Here is a 19,558-nt window from a genome sequence, read left to right as displayed (position 1 = left end):
TGGGAAAAGGAGTTAGCATAACAACCATCCACCCAAACTAAGCGACTCTCAATTCTATTTCATTTCATCTAGTTTTGTTTGAAGAGGAATATGGAAATTTACTTTCAATCTCATCTACCCATAACAGCAAAACCACCTATTATATCGCATACGCTTCCGACAAATGTACTATAAAAGGGAGAAAAGAATTGAGACCTAGCATAAGCTCTAAACCTAAACATGGCATCAAAAACCTTTTATGTTGCACCAATGCTTCTGCTAGGAATTCCAATTCTCTTTGTATGTACTTTTGCGAGCGCAAGCTATGAAGAAGGCATTCAGAAGCCTAACAGTGTTGTGGTGAAGGGAAGCGTATTCTGTGACACCCAACTATCAAAAACCGCCTACTTCTTGCCAGGTAAATATGCATATACTTTAACTACTAAGACGTCAGGTCTTTATTAGTTTCTCAATTTCCGTTTGTTAGATGGCTTACGATGGGTTGATGGTGATGAAATGTAATGGGGTACAGGTGCCTTGGTTGCCGTGGAGTGTAGCATCAGCAGTAACAGGAAATGGAAGAGCACCAATGAAATGATTTCAGTTGAAGGAGAAACTAATGAAGATGGAGAGTTCAGGGTGGAGCTTCCCATTATACAGAATCTTAACCCTGGGAGATCATGCTCCGTTAGACTTCTCAGCAGCCCTCATGAGTCATGCAATATCCCCTCAATCAGTGAATCAGCCCAACTCATTCTAATATCCTCAGATTCAGTTGGAATTCAGACCTATGATTCTACTCCATTATCATATAGTCCATCCCAACAAGTCATCATTACATCTACCCCGCACCGTAGAGTCTTGCAACTTCCTAGCATCCCCCCACTACCTAAGGTTTCTCTTCCTCCTCTTCCTAGCATCCCTCCTCTACCCAAAATAAGTGTTCCTCCACTCCCTAGTATTCCAAATGTTGTTGCCTCTCCTCTTCCTAAATTAAGCTTCCCTCCTCTCCCAAATGCACCCTCTTTCCCGAAATTGAGTGTTCCTCCTTTGCCAAGTGTGCCCACTCTTCCAAAGTTGAGTGTTCCTCCCCTTCCTAGTGTATCTCCTCTCCCCAAATTCAGTGTCCCCCCTCTCCCTAATACACCTCTACCAAATTTGAGCGTTCCTCCACTCAATATTCCTAATCCTCCACCTGTACCAAAAATTAGTTTCCCACCTCTTCCTCCTTTCACACAACCTCCACTTCCTTCCTTTAACTTTCCACCCTTTCCCTTTTTCACCCCACCTCCACCTTCTAATTAAGATGAGGTCAGCTCAATTTATCAAACTATTCTCATTTCCTTGAACACATAGTTATCGTACCCTAATGTGACTAGTGCATAGTTTAATGTTCATGCCTTGATATTTGCATGATGATGCAATCTCATAATCCAATTCATTTGTTTTTGTTTGAAAAGATTGATGGCATTCATTGTATTCCAATATGTATTTTTCATAATTTTGTATGATATATTATTCTAGCATTCATTTATTATTTTCTTGAATATATTCAATTTATATGGATTGTAAACCTTTTCAAAAATATTAATAATAGTTTATCCTGTCTTATGTTGGAAACAAAAGATTTCACCATATTTTTTTCATATTCTCTAGAAATCTCTCTCAAAATATGATTTCTAATTATTTTCAATATTTTAATCTAGAATTTTAAATTTTAAATTTAAATTTATATGTTGATTTTATATAATATTTTATTAAAATATATGTACAAGCTTATAAAAATAAAATTTGTTATATTTATGAGATATTATCTATATCTTGTTGATAGGTGGTCTCACATACCCTACTAATATATGTGTTGTCGCTCTTCAAAAAAAAGATCTCCAAAACCTTTGATTTACTAATCTAAACCACTATCATAGCTTTATCAAGAAGGGCTATAAGTGACATATAAGTGATTTGTTGGTAATCTTTTTCTAATTAATGATTAATTTGATCAATTACACTTAAGGTTATGGTTATTTCCATACACAAAAAAATGTACAATAAACTTGGGTTCTAAATTTAATCTACATACCCTAATCCTCAACTAATATTATATTTAAAAAAATAGAAAATATAGATTATAACTCTTTCACATCATCCATTATTGGGTCCCACAAATTCATAAATAAATGAGCTATGAAGAAATAAACTTACATCATGATTGGTATATTTATTTAAGAAAATAATACAAAAAACATCTCAATTGTTACTAGACCATAAATGTGCACACAAATAACACTAAGATTCAATGATGATTAAGAGAGAATCTATAATATTGACTCCTACTAATTTAATGTTCACTAGAATTACAACAATCCTTCATTGATCCTAAACTACTATCAACTACTAAAAATGGACCTCGATTGTGTACATCATTGGACTCTTCAAAATAAACATTGATAGCAAGAAAATTGGGTGATCATAGACTAGAGTTACATGCCCCAAGTATTCCCTATATGTTTTTTTTATTGATAATAAGTAGTTCAACAGAGGAGCCCAAAACAGCTCAGAACGAGTACATCAAAAAATGAGTCACCACCGGAAATTACACTTTAGTACATATATGGAGAAAAAGTAAATATAACTTAAAGAGGAGCATCCCAGAAATTGTCCACCCAGGCAGTCCAACCGAGAGGGCCTTCCATCCAGATTATACTTTTGTGAGCTTGCACCTGGGAGAGTAAAGCAATCTCGTCCATCCTCGTATTAGCACTCTTTCTGATTTCTTCCTTGAGTTTATTGCACGCACTTTCAAAAGCCCGTAAGTCTTCAAGGGTTCTTCGCCACATATAACCATTCTTTAGCTCATAGTAATAGAATGTAGCCTGTCCCACCTTGAGAAACCTTTTCAACTTCTTCCTCTCCATAATCATAGAAACCTGAACCTGCATGAAAATTTTAAAGTGTGTGAGTTTCCTGGAAAACTCCGTAAGAGCCCTTGGCTTACCTTGGTATTTCTCCTCATTCCCTAGACTCTATAGTAGGAACTTGGAATTAGTGATTATGAAGTTGACTTAAACAACATACACTAATCATTGACTTAGTGTCTACTTTCAGATGTGGAGCCTTCTTAAAACTTTCATTTTGATATTGCTTCTCCACTTCTGTTCATAAATATTGCGTGATAGGTTTGTAGCAATTTATTTTCCTTGTAACAAACATGTGCAACTCGTTCACTCCAATAAGTGCTTTCCATGTACTTGCTACAAATTCTCAAGATTTTATTTTATATTTTTTCATTAATGATTTATTTTTAAAAAATTTCAAAACAATTATGAAAAAATGTTTCTAAAATATTTGTGTTAAGGAAATGTTTCAGTCATTTTCTCACTTTAAAAAATGTGTTTAATATATTCAATTATTTCAAGAAACTCTTTCTTGATATTAAATGGGATATGGAATAGGAAAGAATAATAAATTTAATATAAAAATCATATTACTTTTTAATTACAATAATGTAAAGCTTAATTTTCAATTATTTTTAATCTTAATTTAATTTCTATGATCAAATGTGAAATAATTATTATGAATAATTTTAAATAGATAATTTTACTTAATGATAGATAATTTTAATTAATCATATTATATTTTCTCAATTTAAAAGGATGTGTTTTTATATTATATTTGATAAAGAAATTTTTATATAAATGTTATTGTAGATTTCTCACTTTAACAGAAAATTTTATTATTATAAATTATTATATTAATGTTATTGTAATTTTTCTACATTAAAAGGATGTGTTTTTAATAGTATAGTTGAAAAAAATTATATAAAAGATATTATTTTTTTAATTAAAATAGTGTAATGCTTAATTTTCAATTATTTTTAATATAAATTTAATTTCTATAATCAAATACAAAATAAAAATTATAAAAAAATTTAATTAGATAATTTTAATTAATGATATTATATTTTTCCACTTTAAAAGAATGCATTTTTTATATTAAATTTGAAAATGAAATTTGTATATTTTCATAATTTAAATAAGAAAAACAAATGTAAAAGCCATATCATTTTTCATTGCAATAGTGTAAATCTTAAAATTCAATTATTTTTAATATTAATTTAATTCTATAATCAAATATGAAATAAAAATTGTAGATATTTTTAAAAAGATAATGTTAATTAATGAAAGATATTTTTAATTAATGACAAATAATTTAATTAGAATTTGTTTAAAAAAAAGTGAAATAAAAACAAGATTATAAAAGGAAAGGTTGAATATGTCCTTTATATTATATTTAGTATAATATTTGAAGTTATAAAAATAACATGTAATGTATTTATGTCTAAATGATAGTAATATATTGAGACCCAAAAAATTACTCATATATGATATATAACAATATCATTTTATACACAAACTTTTAAAAAAAATTCTATTTGAACTTATGGCTTATACTAGTTTGTAGTTTTTAGTGGCCAAATATATTTCAAGAACCTATAATTAAATAAAAAAAACCTAGATTACTATACACTCAGCATGTGTGCTTCAAGTAGTAGGAAAAATATATACATTAGAAGGTACTTTTTTTTGATAAATACGTTAGAAGGTACTATTATATATTGAAATATCTATATTTTTCCACCTTAATACCATCACCAATATATTTCTCTTATAGTTCAAATGATCCCAAAGTTATCTTGGTAATCAATTAATTACACTTTGTTGACTAGTAAATTATATTATATTAATCAATAACATTTAATCCTTCTACCTTTGCCCTTATAATTAATTAGATTTTTCTACTGCTATCTTTTATCATACATTGTTTAAAATCAAAAGTAGAAAAATCCAATATAATTGACTGTGAAAATCATTAAAATGAGAAGTAAATAAATCCAATATAATTGACTCTGAAAATCACATGGCTTTTATAACCAATTACTCATGCAATTAACTGATTGAATAACTCGTAATTAAAATTTTCTTTCATTAATTAAAACTATCTATCATTAATTAAAATAATATATCAATAATTAAAATTATCTACAATATTTATTTCACATTTGATTATATATATTAAATTAAGATTAAAAGTAATCAAGAATATTAAGCTTTGCACTATTTAACTAGAAAATAATATGACTTTTATACAAAAATATATATATAATAAAAAATAATTGAATATCAAAAAAACGTTCTTTTTTTTACTTCAAGACCGCATTCTTTTCAAGTGAAAAAATTATAGAAACATTTACTTAACACAAATTTTCAAAACAACTTTCTCATTAAATTTTTAAAAAATAATTAAAATAATATATATATATATATATATATATATATATATATATATATATATATATAATAAAATTTAGCATTCTATAGTGGATGATCCCACAATGCAGCAGTTAGTTGCGAGCCTCCTACATGGGAGGTCTTGGGTTCGATTCTACTCAACTGGTTCTACATAAATCATTCCACATTTCTTTCAGTGTTTTAAAAGCTTTGGAAAGTACAAAGAAAAGCCCTAATAATCCTATCAAGTGTAAATTTGTTGTGTATGCCACATCAAACTATGAATATTGTCCAGTGAATGAGTCGCACTACACATCTTTGTGTCCTAGAAAAATAGAACACACTAAGTCAATGCTTAGTGTGTTCTCTTTAAGGCTAGTCGTGATTATGCTATTATGTAGAATCAAACAAGATATTGAAATAACATAATAAAATTTAAATGTCAATCCTATTTTGGTGAGAAAAATATGGTTTCACAAGTTAAGCTATGTAGACTAGAAGATCCACTTATTTCCACACCAAATATTTGTTACTACTTACTAAGTTGCCATTAATTTTATGTCCAAAGTCATTCTATATACTCTAGTCGGTTACTACTACCAAAATATTCAGTCGGTAAGCACAGAGCAGTCAGTTATAGAAGAAAGTAGTCATAGAGTCCAATATACACCGAGCTATCTACTGAGTGACACTCTATGTCTACCAAGCAGCAATAATGATACACCAAGTGAAACGTGTTACCAGATTCATTGAACCTAGACACACATGTGGAAACGTGTTACAAGATCGAGGAACAAAGAACCGTTATCACATTGGAAATTGCACTTAAGGATTGTGTATGATTTTGAGGTCATCTATCCAATGAAATATTTTGTATGGTTATTCATTCAATAAATCATGTTTGTAAGATCAAAGCAATGAACCAGATCACCGACATAACAGATCTATTTATATAGCATGAATTGGGATCAGATAGAGAGATACAGAGGTGTATGAAGCAAGACATGTGTGATACATAAGAAAGCACTGAGTATTATGACTGTCAAAGACATAGAGGTCACTGAGAAGGATTTCAGAGAACAGTCAAGGAACAGAGTAAACAGAAGGGTTTACCGAGTTATTCTATGGGTTACCGAGGTATGCTATAAGTAAGGTAATCTCATTTTGAGCACATAGAATCTGCTATAACATTTCAGATGTAAAGTTGCAAATATTTGTAAAGATTTTATTGTAATATTTTGAGTTGTAAGAGAAACCTTTAACAGGGTAAAAGACTCTAACAAAGTCTATAAATTGTAAAGCCTTTAACCAAGTGCAGCATTTAGAATAAGTGTTGTAAAATCCTTTAGCAAGGTAGATCTAACGATCTTGATACTCCTAACAGGGTAAGCTATCAGAAATAGCTAAACATGTAGCTCTAACTGAGCACTCTTTATTATTGCATTAGTGAAGTTGTGGGTGCCATCCCCACCACAGTTTTTCTCTCTAACCAAGAGTTTTTGCGTAACCAAAATATATGTGTTATGGAGTGAATCATGTATGATTGTTATTTATTTATTTTAGCTTTATGTTATGTTACATCAGTTTTTGGTTTATGCTTAATAGTAAAGTTATTGTTGAAGAAGAGATTTGAATTTTTGATTCACCCCTCCCCTCTCAGTACATTAGCTTTCCATATTGCGCCTAACAATTGGTATCAGAGCTTCAATCTTGGAAAAGGGTTTAATAGCCTAAAGAAAAAGATCTTATCAATGGAAGGCTATAAACAATCTCGGAGAATTGTGTATTTGCAAGAAGAGTTGGACCATGCTAATCAAGTGATTGCAGACATGCAAAGACAAATGCAAAAATCATTGAAAGTCAGAAGAAGGTTATCTGATGATCTACAAGACTCTCAAGAGCTGGTGGAACAGATTGAGACATCATCTGAGAATAGTATATTTGAAGAGACTGAAGAGATGATTGGAGAACTAAAAGAAAAGAACAAAGCACTAACTGATCAGCTAAAAGCAATGAAAAGAGGACATGATCATTTCAGCACATAGATGACCGAAAATCTTGATGCATTGAGGACAGCTGAGAATAAAGTAAGAGATCTAGAAAGAGAAAAGCATCAACTTGAAGCATTAGTGTCTGAAAAGAATGATGAAATCACTAGGATGACTGGAATACAAAGTAATCTATTAGATCAATTGGGTTATGCACATCATGAAGCAAATATGAAGGATAATGAGAATCAAGCATTGAAACTTGAATTATCAAGGTTAACAGATGAACTTGAAACAGTGAAGAAATCCAAAGAAACACTGAAGAAGAGTTATGAAGCATCAAAGATGTTGGATGAGCAATTGAGTATAATAAGACCCAACAAAGATGCAGGACTTGGTTGCAAAGGAAAAAACTCTACCGAGAAGGGAATCCACACTACCGAGAGAGGAGAATCATCAAAGCAAGCTGGAAACAAGAAGAACATCAAAGGAAAGAAACCTATTTGCAACTACTGTGGAAATCAAGGTCATATTGCCAACATGTGCCAAATCAGAAAAGGTAAGCAACCGAATGTCATTAGGTCTAATGGTTATTGTCATAATTGCAATAAATATGGTCACACATCTAACCAATGTAGGACAAAGTCTGTTAACAATTATCAGAAGGCAAAATTCAAAGGGTTTTGTAAAAAGTGCAATAGATATGGACATAGTACCGAGAAGTGTTGGTTTAAGCAAAAGAACTATATGTGGTCTGCACACCGAGCAAATGCTAGAGGCTACCGAACTCACATATGTCCTAACCGACAGTATTCTACAGTACCATGGGTTTACAATACAAGGATATGGTGTGAATGTTGTGGAAGATATGGACATATAAGTGCCAACTACTTTATAAGGTTTGGAATGAACAACTGAAGATCATGGAGAAATCCTGGTATGGCATGTTTTCATTGTCACAAAGTTGGACACTTGGCTAGAGATTGTAGAGATCAACCTAGAGGAGACACTGAAGAAATAAAAGGCAAATTACAGATGATTTGGAAAAAGAAGGAAATTGTGTCAAATGAAGAAAGCACCTTATCTACCGAGTTAGGTGCACCTATTCCAAATTAATCGGTAAAGGTATGAAGGGACTGCATTCTCTCAAGGTTAAATCTTAACAGTTCCTATTTTATCATGTACTTAATTCAAAATCTACATAGCTAAAGATGCATTAGGAAATTTGAAATTTTATCAAGTCTTTTTGAAGCCTGTCTAGTCGGTAAATACAGGAAGTTTGGCTACTCGGTAAAAGCATAAAAAGGAAGTGGTACCGAGTGCATTTAATGTCTTTTGACCTAACTACATGAAGCTCGATAAGGTGTATTGTGTACTTAAAGCTTTTACACGATCATTTTACACTTACCAAGTTTTCAAGAAAGCGGAGCAAAGCGATTCAAAGGCGATCAAACCTCCTCCGAAGCGAAATTCAAGGTATTTACATCAATCACAACACATTGTCAAACTAGTTTACTGATCATATCAGTTGTGAATATATGTTTTACATTTGCTAAGTGGGAAGCGTCTGCCATTTAAAAGTTGTCAAACCCTAAGGAATCTTTTGTTAAGTGATTATCCAAAATCTGCAATGGCACCTAAGATCCAGAAGCCCGTTGTTGTTGAGAACATTGAAAAGCCCTCACTAAAGTACTCTTTAACTCCCAAATTAGCATCTAAACCGGATGATAAAACTGCATTTTCACTCATTCTGGATAAGGTTTTACTAGTTGAGGATGTCAGATTCTTCACTAAGTGTCATGTTGAGGAACTAGGTCATGTTGAGATCAAGGACACATATGATGAATTGTGTACCGATGGGAAATTAGATAGCAAGTATGAACACATTAAAATCAAGGGATTGATTGAAGCCCTAACCTATCCTCATGTCTTCAAACCCCAATGGGTCAAGTTTGTGTTGAGCAGAGTTCATGATGATTTCATGTGGTTAGAGGAGCAACCATTCAAAATCACCAAGGAAATCATTCATCTGATCACCGGTTACCCTATTTTTGATCATGCCCGAGCTCAGAAAATGATATCACAAAAGGAATTGATCACTTTAACCAGAGTTGAATCTGATTGCAGAGGACTGAAACTGAACAATGTCACAGATGCAGAGCTGAAGTTTTCCATTAGAGTAATAGGATATTTTTTCTTTCAATCGGCAAGGGAAAATAGTGTACCCTATGCAGCAGTCGACTTAGCATATAAAATTGTGAAGAAAGGAATGAAAATTGATCTTTGTGAAGTATTGTTGAAAAACCTGTTTGAGAATCTAAACACCATAAGGAAACCGAAGAAGAACAACTCAGCTAACACACTGAAGTTTGGATCACTATTAGTATGCATGTTTTTCTATTTTGAGAAATTCTTTCCAATAGTCGGTAATGTAGTTTGGGAGCTACACCGACCAATCACCCATTAAATCAATGACTTCATCAAACGACTAGGTGATAACTTTAATGATATATGGATGATTACTTTAGCAAGTTTCAGGAAAGGATGCATAACAGGTATAGAATTCCACCCCAGTTAGTAGAGAAATACAAGTGATGAGGAGGGATGATAGAAGGTTAGCCTTCTTCTGAGGTTGGTGGGCTTTGTTCTCAATGTGCAATCAATCCCTAAGCACAAATGGGATTCTTCCAAACCTTTCTCCTATCTCCTCCTCTCTATTCAACACTGTTTGTACCCTATTGTATTGGACATCACTCCTCCTAACCTTCCATGCTAAGGCATTCAAGTCTGAAATGAGGTCCTCTTGTGTGTCAACAAAAATGAACAAGTTTGGTTGTCCAACTGGCTGAATCTCCTCTCTTCCAGGAATGGGCAACTGTTGGAGAACCATGGTTTACCTAACCTTGTTTGCACCTTTAAGGATTTCAATCATATTAATGTGTTGACTAAGCATCTAAACAGTTCTGCAAAGTATGATGACTGTCCTTCACTTCTCAAGAATGGAAATTTCTCAATTGGATGCAAAGAACGTAGGGATACTCAAAGCAACTTTCTAGGTGCAAAAGGTCAATTTGATCAAATGGCTCAATACAATGCTTTGGATGTTGTAGTAGGGTGTCTTAGGTCTCTACTCATCAATTTTGATGATTTGAAACAACCAATTTCTTCCCCTTCCTTACCGATTTCATGAATTGGTCAAATTTGCTCCAAAAAGGCTACTAGAATTAGCCCTAGTTTTTAGTGAAATTTGTTCACCTTGCTCAACCTGCTAAACTTCATGACAAACCCCTAGAGATGTGGTCATTTGATGTTGAAAACTCAAGGATTTTTCCTATGGAAAGTACTGTACAGACTGTTTTAGTGCTGTCCCACAAAATAGGCACTTTTCAAGAGTTTTTAAGAGTTTTGGTGAGGGTTTGCAAATTAAAGGTTTCCTCCATGATGCTAGACCCAAATTAAATGGTTCAAACTTGGCTATAACATATGGACAGCACTTCCAAGGATTTAAAACTTAACTGAGCACACTGTCATTTTATCAATCAAGTACCATATTGCTGCATTTACTCAGAAAATAACAGTCTAAAGACTAGGACAGCAATGTTTTTAATGTTTTGTATGCATTTTCAACATTTGTAAACCAAAGTACAATAGAAATATATCAAATATGGATGCAACCAAGACTTGACATAAGTTGGGGGACCCTGCAAAGCAAATAAGAAAGGATTCTTTATGACTGCTGCTCATTCACTGCCTCACTGCATTTTTTTGACAGCAATAAGGTGCATTTTTGACAGCAACTTCCTTTTTTTGTTTTGATTTATTTCTTCGATCTGTCACTGGCCTGCAAAGGGGTGTTAATGGAAAGGCAAAAACAATACATATAGCCTCTTAAAGATCTTAAAATTTGACCACTCAAAGGATGCCACAAAACATGACAGCCTTATAAGACTGTGACAAAAAAAATACACTTTTTCTAGGATCCTTATTTAGGTCCTTTACAATCAAATGGTGTATATTATCTTCTCCACATTGAAACCACTTGCAAATACATTTTCATGATGCAAGAAAGAGGAATACATCATTTCATACTATCCATTTAGAGAGGTTGGCAATGAGGATCTAACAATGAAACAGTGACTCACTGTTTTGCAGTCCGTTTTACACCTTTGCCTCTTACATCCAACCAAGTCATGGGAGAGACAAGGATGGTAAAGTATAATGCTGACTCTTTCCAACTTGTTTCTTCTTTAACATTTCAAGGTACAGTGCTATGAACAGCAAAGTACCATTTAAACAAACTTGAGAATACCCAAGCCAAGTTGCTCACTTCACACACTTGCCATGGGCTTACAAACACTTGTACATTGCTAGAAAAGGAAAATGGATGTATGGTACAGTATGTATAGATCCAAAAAAATTCCCTCAAATCCATGGATGAAGAGACCTTGAAGAAATTAGTTGGACCATGAATAATCTTCCATTGGAGCCACAAAACAATGCCTTTTTCAAGAGCACTTCAAATAAAACTTGTTCCAAACCCCAAGAAAAGATCAGAGATCACTACTAAAACATCAAAGGAGATCACATCACTCAAAAACAGGTTCAGTATGGACTCATGGAGCCATGGTACGGACTGTACTCTCAAAAGTGCAGAAAATTAGTTAAAAACTCACAAAAATGAGAGCAAAATAAGTATTTCTCTTAATTTTCCAAAATGAACAACCCATAAAATGATTGGAACATGGTTTATATACATGTACCAACTTTTTGAAGCCCTTGTATAGACAGGTACAGGCTGGAACTAACCAAAACCACCAAAAACCACTTTTTTGACAACTTTTGACAACTTTTTGACAACTTTTGTTGCTCAAAAATTGCATTTTGACTTCCGGTGACTTGGCACTCAAACCATTGACTCAAAATCATCTAGAAACACTAAATAAACATTCTCCAATGCCTTTCAAGGCTTTCCAACATCAAAAAATTCAAAATGCTCATTTGGACCCAAAATTGACAATTTTTACCCTACCGAGCAAAAAAACAAAAATCTTGGAAACTCTTAAACACAAATGAGTTCCAAGCCTTATTAAACCACAAAACAAACCTATTAAACCTACTAGAAGCATAAAATAAACACACATTCTTAATTTTCAATAAAATATTATACCTGCTAGGATTTGAGCATTCAGGTGCTCAGGTGCTCCTGCACCATACTCCCCTAAGAACAAAGAAGTCATGTGACTCCTTTGGGCAATAAAGAAAGAGGAATTCCAGCTTTGAGAAAGTCACTTTCAGGTATCCATGTGGCTTCAGAAGCTGGTTTATCCTTCCACTTGATGAGATGCTCCAAGTAGGTATGGTGTCTTGTCTTTTTGATGATTCTTGAATCTAGTACCTGCTGAGGAATGGGAGTAGAAGAAGAGGGGAGAGAAAGATCAGAAAGGGAATGAGAAAGATCTGAAACTCTTTTTGAATCTGTTGGTAGCTCCCCTTTGAATGGCACCAAATCTGCAACATTGAAAATAGGAGACATAGAAACTTCATTAGGCAAATCAACTTTGTAAGCATTATGGCCATATTTAGCCAAGATTTTGCATGGTCCTACTCTTCTCATTTGCAACTTAGTAGGCACTCCTTTTTGTAACCGTGACTTGTTGAGATGGACCATCACATAATCACCCACTAAAAATTGAACATCTCTTTTTGAAGCATCAACTCTCTCCTTAACTTTTTGAATAGTTTCCTGTAAAGACTTTTGTACCTACTCATGAATTTCTTTCATAGACTGTGCCATATCTTTTGTTGTACCACTCACATGCTGCAAATTAGTTACATAATTTAACTCAAAAACACCTCTAGGATGCATTCCATAAACAATCTGAAATGGGCTCTTACCAGTGGATCTATTTACACTGTCATTGTATGCAAACTCTGCCTGATGGATGAGTTGATCCCAACTTTGCCCATATTCTTTGGTAAGACATCTGAGTAGATTACCCAATGTTCTGTTCACCACTTCTGTTTGGCCATCTGTCTGTGGATGGTAAGCTGAGCCAAAAGACAAGTTAGTACCCAATTTCTTCCATAAAGTTTTCCAAAAATGACCCAAAAACTTAGCATCTCTATCAGATACAATACTGGATGGCAAACCATGAATTCTTACAACTTCCGTAAAGAAAAGAAAAGCAATGTGACTAGCATGATTAGTAGTTTTGCAAGGTATGAAATGTGCCATTTTGTTGAATCTGTCAACAACCACAAAAATACTATCACACCCTGCTTTAGTCCTGGGCAAACCTACCACAAAATCCATACTGATACAATCCCAAGGCCTAGAAGGTATGGGAAGAGGCTGATACAAACCAGCATTAGTGCTAGTACCCTTGGCTTTCTGACATACCATGCATTGCTCAACATATTTCCTAACATCTGCCTGCATCTTAGGCCAAAAATAGTGCCTCTGAACCAATTCCAAAGTCTTATTAAGACCAAAGTGACCACTCAAGCAACCATTGTGCTTTTCCTGTATCAGATTCTCCCTCATTGAACCTTTTGGCACACACAGGTGTCCACCCCTAAATAACAATCCATTCTGCAAAGTATAGTCAGCATATTCACTATGAAAAGTATTCTGAAAATCTTGACAAACTTTGTAAATATCAGCAAAATCAGAATCATGTGGATATAAATCCTTAAAACATTCTATACCAATACTTCTAATCTGAATTTCTTGAACAGTAAGTAACCTTCTACTCAATGCATCAACTACTTTATTGCACTGTCCTTTCTTATGCTTCAAAGTAAAGGTATATGCTTGCAAAGACTCTACCCATTTAACATGTCTGTGACTAAGCTTATCCTGTGAATTGAGAAAACTAAGTGCCTGGTTGTCAGTGTAAACCACAAATTCTTTAGGAAGAAGGTAATGCCTCCATTTCCTAAGTGCCTAAACCAAAGCATACATTTCAAGATCATATGAAGAGTATTTCCTCTTAGCATCATTAAGCTTTTCACTGAAAAATGCAACAGGTCTATTATCCTGACTCAAAACAGCACCAATAGCAATATTACCTGCATCACACTCTAAGGTAAACAATTTGTCAAAACTAGGTAGAATCAACACTGGTTGGGTAGCAACTCTGACTTTCAACAATTCAAATCCCTTGCTGGCTGCTTCTGTCCACTGAAATCTCACTTTCACACCACCCTTAATGGTTTCCAACATAGGTGCACATATTTCACTGAAACCTCTAATAAATTTCCTATAAAATTGAGCAAGTCCATGAAAACTCCTGACATCACTAGCATTCTTAGGGGTTGGTCAATTAACTATGGCTTCTACCTTATCTGGATCCATCTTCAAATCACCCCCTGACACAACAAAACCCAAATAGACCAGCTCTTGCTTGAGGAAATCACATTTTTCTAGGTTGATAGTAAGTTGTTCATCATTCAATTTTTGTAAGACAATCTGCAAATGTTGGAGGTGTTCTTCCTTGGTTTGACTGAAAATTAAGATGTCTGTAGCATCCTAAAATTGCGACACTTGCAATTTCGACTGCATTTCGGTCTTCACGATGGCGACGCAACACGCAACCTGAATGGAGACCCTGAAGCTTGCTCACGACACCAAAAACTGCATTTTTCAAGTACCCTGGCCTGAACCTCCTTGCACCCTGATGTCCCGGGAGGTGGGACCAGAGCACCCAGCGCCCTGGTCCCTCAGGACCAGGGCACCCAGCGCCCTGGTCCCCAGGACCATGGCGCCCAGCGCCCTGGTCCCTAGGTCCTATTTTGGGCCCGGTCTCCTAAGGGGTCTCGGGTCTTTTTGTTTGCAATTTGGAAATTAACTTTCCTGGTCGGCCTAAGGTCGGGAAAATCAGTCTATCAGCCCTAATTGACAAGTATATAAACGACATTTTCCTCTTTCATTCGATATGAGGGAAAAAGCGTGGAAACTATACTCAAGCATTCAAGCATTCAAGCATTCATTCCAAGTCTCCATTCAAGGCTAAGTGTTGCATTCAAGACAAGGATTCGACCATTGAAGAGGAGATCACTTACTACATACTACTACAACATACAACATACAACATCTAAACCTTCGCACATAAGGATACAAACATCCTTAGAACAAGGTATTAGTACTTGTTTTACAGTCATTTACATTTACAGCTCTTGCTCATTTCTTGGTTAATTCCAAAACCAGGGTTTGACCTAAAGGAAAACACCTAATCCCTAACCCCCCAATCATCTTCGCTTTTCTGTGTGTAGGTTGCAGGTACGCGGCTGAGATTGAAGATCTGGAATCCTTGTGCAGAGACGAACAGATCCCCCTTCGTTTCGCGGATTTTTCGGAGGACCGTGGCGCCGGGCGCCATCGTCCCGACAATTTTTGCTCAAATTTGCAGGACAGTGCCGTATCAACATTTTACTGCTAATTCCAGGTCCGCAGCTTCATCCTATATCCCTATCTCAGTTTATAAAGCGAATCTTTGTCACTTTCTATGCATTCCTAGCTCAATTCTTCTATGCACATTCTTTACAAAAGAGGGTATCCTTGCTGTCTTAACCCTTGAAACTCATTTAGCATCCAATCTTGCATTGCGTGGGATTGGATCTTGTGGGTTTCAACCCCTCTTTTGAATGTAAAGTCTCCCCCCTAAGTGAAAACCATCGAATCCTAGCGAACCTCCCTTCTCTCTCCTTAGAGTTAGAAGAGGGGAGAGCAACTAGGGTTCGATAGCGATTTTTCCGCTTTACAATGTCATCAAGGTACACAACTACAAACCTACCTATGAAGTCATGTAACACCTCATTCATCAATCTCATGAATGTACTAGGTGCATTTTTTAACCCAAATGGCATGACTAGCCATTCATACAACCCCTCATTTGTCTTGAAAGTTGTTTTCCATTCATCTCCTTCTTTGATGCGGATTTGATGATAACCACTTTTTAGGTCTATCTTACTAAAATATTTTGCTCCCCCTAAACAATCCATAAGATCTTCTATCCTAGGAATGGGGAATCTATACCTAATTGTGATCCTGTTTATTGCTCTTGAATCTGTACAAAGTCTCCAAGCCCCACCTTTCTTAGGTGCTAACACTGTGGGTACTGCACATGGACTAATACTTTTTCTAATCAATCCTTGGTCTATTAGCTCTTGGATTTGTCTTGCCACTTCCTGATTTTGTTTAGGTGTCATTTTGTAAGCAGCTTTGTTTGGTAAGGATGCACCTGGGATGAAATCTATCTGGTGGCTAATGGCTCTCTAAGGAGGTAGAGAGGTTGGTTGACCATCATTAACAATTGACTTAAACTGATCTAGAAGTTGTTGCACCTCATATGGGATTTCTACCTTCTTTTCTTTCTTTTCATCAACTGGTTTAGTTACTAATGCAAAACCTATGCCATCACCTTCTTTTAGGGTATGAATGAACTCCTTTTCACCAACTAACAAAATGTTGGGAACTTTTGGTTTGCTGCCCTCACTCTCTTCATTAAGGGACTGAATTTTATAGTTGATACCATTCTTGAAAAATGAGTATGAGTTCTTTTCTCCATTATATTGTGCTTTCCTGTCAAATTGCCAAGGTCTTCCTAAAAGCAAATGACAAGCATCCATAGGTAGTATATCACACAAAATCTTATCTTGGTACTCACCTATGTTAAACTCTACCCATGTTTGTTCACTCACTAATACATGCTGCCCTTTTTCCAACCATGTGACCTTGTAGGGCTCATCATGTTGTATTCTAGGTAGATGAAGTTTTGTAGCAGCTTCTTTTGATATGATGTTATCAGTTGATCCTGAGTCAATGATAACTTTGCACACCTTTCCTTGGATCTTACATTTGATCCTGAAAAGAGCTTTCCTTTGAGACATATCTTTTTGAGATGGCTCTTTCATGAGGATCCTCCTGATCATGAGGTTTTCCCCTTCTTCTGATGGTAGACACCTTTGACTTGGTGCGGTTTCTTCTTGCACAAAATGGACTCTCTTATCACCTCCTTGAGATGAGCTTGGCTTTTCTGGGCATCTATATGCTGGATGGCCTAGTTTCTGACAGTTGTAACACTTCATGGTGGAGAAGTATGAACCTCTTCCAGGTCCATTAGATCTACCTCTTCCTGGGTTTCCTGATCCCCTACCCCTATAGTTGGGTCTGCTCTGAGAATCCCCGCTTTGCTCAATAAGCTTAGACTCTCCCTGGGACCTATGATCTGTGTATCTTCCCCCAAAACTGCCTCTATGACTGCCTCTGTTTCCTCTGCCTCTGCCTCTACCATTATGTTCTTGTTTCTTCTTGTTTCTCTCTTCTACCTTCAATGCTAATTGATAACACTTTTGTAATGTGTTGAGACACCATAGGCTTAACTCTTCTTGAATATTCCATCTTAACCCATTGAGATACCTAGCTACTCTAACATTTTCATCTGGTTCCATCTTACCACTAAAAAGGGACACTCCATCTAGGGCCTTTCCAGTCAAAGCTTTCAAAGCTTGTAAAAAGGTCTCTTGTTCTTTATCCAAGATTGGATCTGGTTCTGGGATTTCTTCCTCTAAGGTTCCCTTCTTATCTTTAGCACTTTCTACTCTCTCACTAACTTCTTCGGTCTTGACTTCTACTTGGTTCAACTTTCTTTCAAGTTGTTGTAATCTTTCCCTAAGAAGTCTATTTTCTTCACCCTGATCCTCCATCCTCTTTGCTAACTCTGCATTGGTCACCATGTTGTCAGTGTTGTCTCCCACTGACTCACTACCAGACATATGCTAATCTCTCAACCCAAATCTGAATTGGCTCTGATACCACTATGATGAGGAGGGATGATAGAAGGTTAGCCTTCTTCTGAGGTTGGTGGGCTTTGTTCTCAATGTGCAATCAATCCCTAGGCACAAATGGGATTCTTCCAAATCTTTCTCCTATCTCCTCCTCTCTATTCAACACTATTTGTACCCTATTATATTGGACATCACTCCTCCTAACCTTCCATGCTAAGGCATTCAAGTCTGAAATGAGGTCCTCTTGTGTGTCACCAAAAATGAACAAGTTTGGTTGTCCAACTGGCTGAATCTCCTCTCTTCCAGGAATGGGCAACTGTTGGAGAACCATGGTTTACCTAACCTTGTTTGCACCTTTAAGGATTTAAATCATATTAATGTGTTGACTAAGCATCTAAATAGGTCTGCAAAGTATGATGACTGTGCTTCACTTCTCAAGAATGGAAATTTCTCAATTGGATGCAAAGAACGTAGGGATACTCAAAGCAACTTTCTAGGTGCAAAAGGTCAATTTGATCAAATGGCTCAATACAATGCTTTGGATGTTGTAGTAGGGTGTCTTAGGTCTCTACTCATCAATTTTGATGATTTGAAACAACCAATTTCTTCCCCTTCCTTACCGATTTCATGAATTGGTCAAATTTGCTCCAAAAAGGCTACTAGAATTAGCCCTAGTTTTTAGTGAAATTTGTTCACCCTGCTCAACCTGCTAAACTTCATGACAAACCCCTAGAGATGTGGTCATTTGATGTTGAAAACTCAAGGATTTTTTCTATGGAAAGTACTGTACAGACTGTTTTAGTGCTGTCCCACAAAATAGGCACTTTTCAAGAGTTTTTAAGAGTTTTGGTGAGGGTTTGCAAATTAAAGGTTTCCTCCATGATGCTAGACCCAAATTAAATGGATCACACTTGGCTATAACATATTGACAGCACTTCCAAGGATTTAAAACTTAACTGAGCACACTGTCATTTTATCAAACAAGTACCATACTGCTGCATTTACTCAGAAAATAACAGTCTAAAGACTGGGACAGCAATGTTTTTAATGTTTTGTATGCATTTTCAACATTTGTAAACCAAAGTACAATGGAAATATATCAAATATGGATGCAACCAAGACTTGACATAAGTTGGGGAACCCTGCAAAGCAAATAAGAAAGGATTCTTTATGACTGCTGCTCATTCACCACCTCACTGCATTTTTTTGACAGCAATAAGGTGCATTTTTGACAGCAACTTCCTTTCTTTGTTTTGATTTATTTCTTCGATCTATCACTGGCCTGCAAAGGGGTGTTAATGGAAAGGCAAAAACAATACATATAGCCTCTTAAAGATCTTAAAATTTGACCACTCAAAGGATGCCACAAAACATGACAGCCTTATAAGACTGTGACAAAAAAAATACACTTTTTCTAGGATCCTTATTTAGGTCCTTTACAATCAAATGGTGTATATTATCTTCTCCACATTGAAACCACTTGCAAATACATTTTCATGATGCAAGAAAGAGGAA

At 35.3% G+C, this 19,558-nt stretch overlaps 1 protein-coding gene across 1 annotated transcript; it reads left to right on the top strand.

Annotated features, from left to right (window-relative positions):
- Nucleotides 1-206: 206 nt before the first annotated feature.
- Nucleotides 207-1,522, top strand: LOC131051895 (uncharacterized). The gene is made up of 2 exons (XM_057986483.1): nucleotides 207-397; nucleotides 512-1,522. The coding sequence occupies exons 1-2, from the start codon at nucleotides 220-222 to the stop codon at nucleotides 1,282-1,284; spliced, it is 951 nt and encodes a 316-aa protein (XP_057842466.1). The 5' UTR covers nucleotides 207-219; the 3' UTR covers nucleotides 1,285-1,522.
- The last annotated feature ends 18,036 nt before the right edge of the window (nucleotides 1,523-19,558 follow it).

This window comes from Cryptomeria japonica, chromosome 7, assembly GCF_030272615.1.
Source record: "Cryptomeria japonica chromosome 7, Sugi_1.0, whole genome shotgun sequence".
Lineage (NCBI taxonomy): Eukaryota > Viridiplantae > Streptophyta > Pinopsida > Cupressales > Cupressaceae > Cryptomeria > Cryptomeria japonica.
This window is presented reverse-complemented; position numbering and strand designations above follow the sequence as displayed.

What these genes read in the sequence shown, in the direction of transcription:
- LOC131051895 (XM_057986483.1), top strand. Translation starts at nt 220, where the DNA reads ATGGCATCAAAAACCTTTTATGTTGCACCAATGCTTCTGCTAGGAATT. An exon ending in AACCGCCTACTTCTTGCCAG is followed by an intron (nt 398 to 511) that starts GTAAATATGCAT and finishes AATGGGGTACAG; the next exon opens with GTGCCTTGGTTGCCGTGGAG.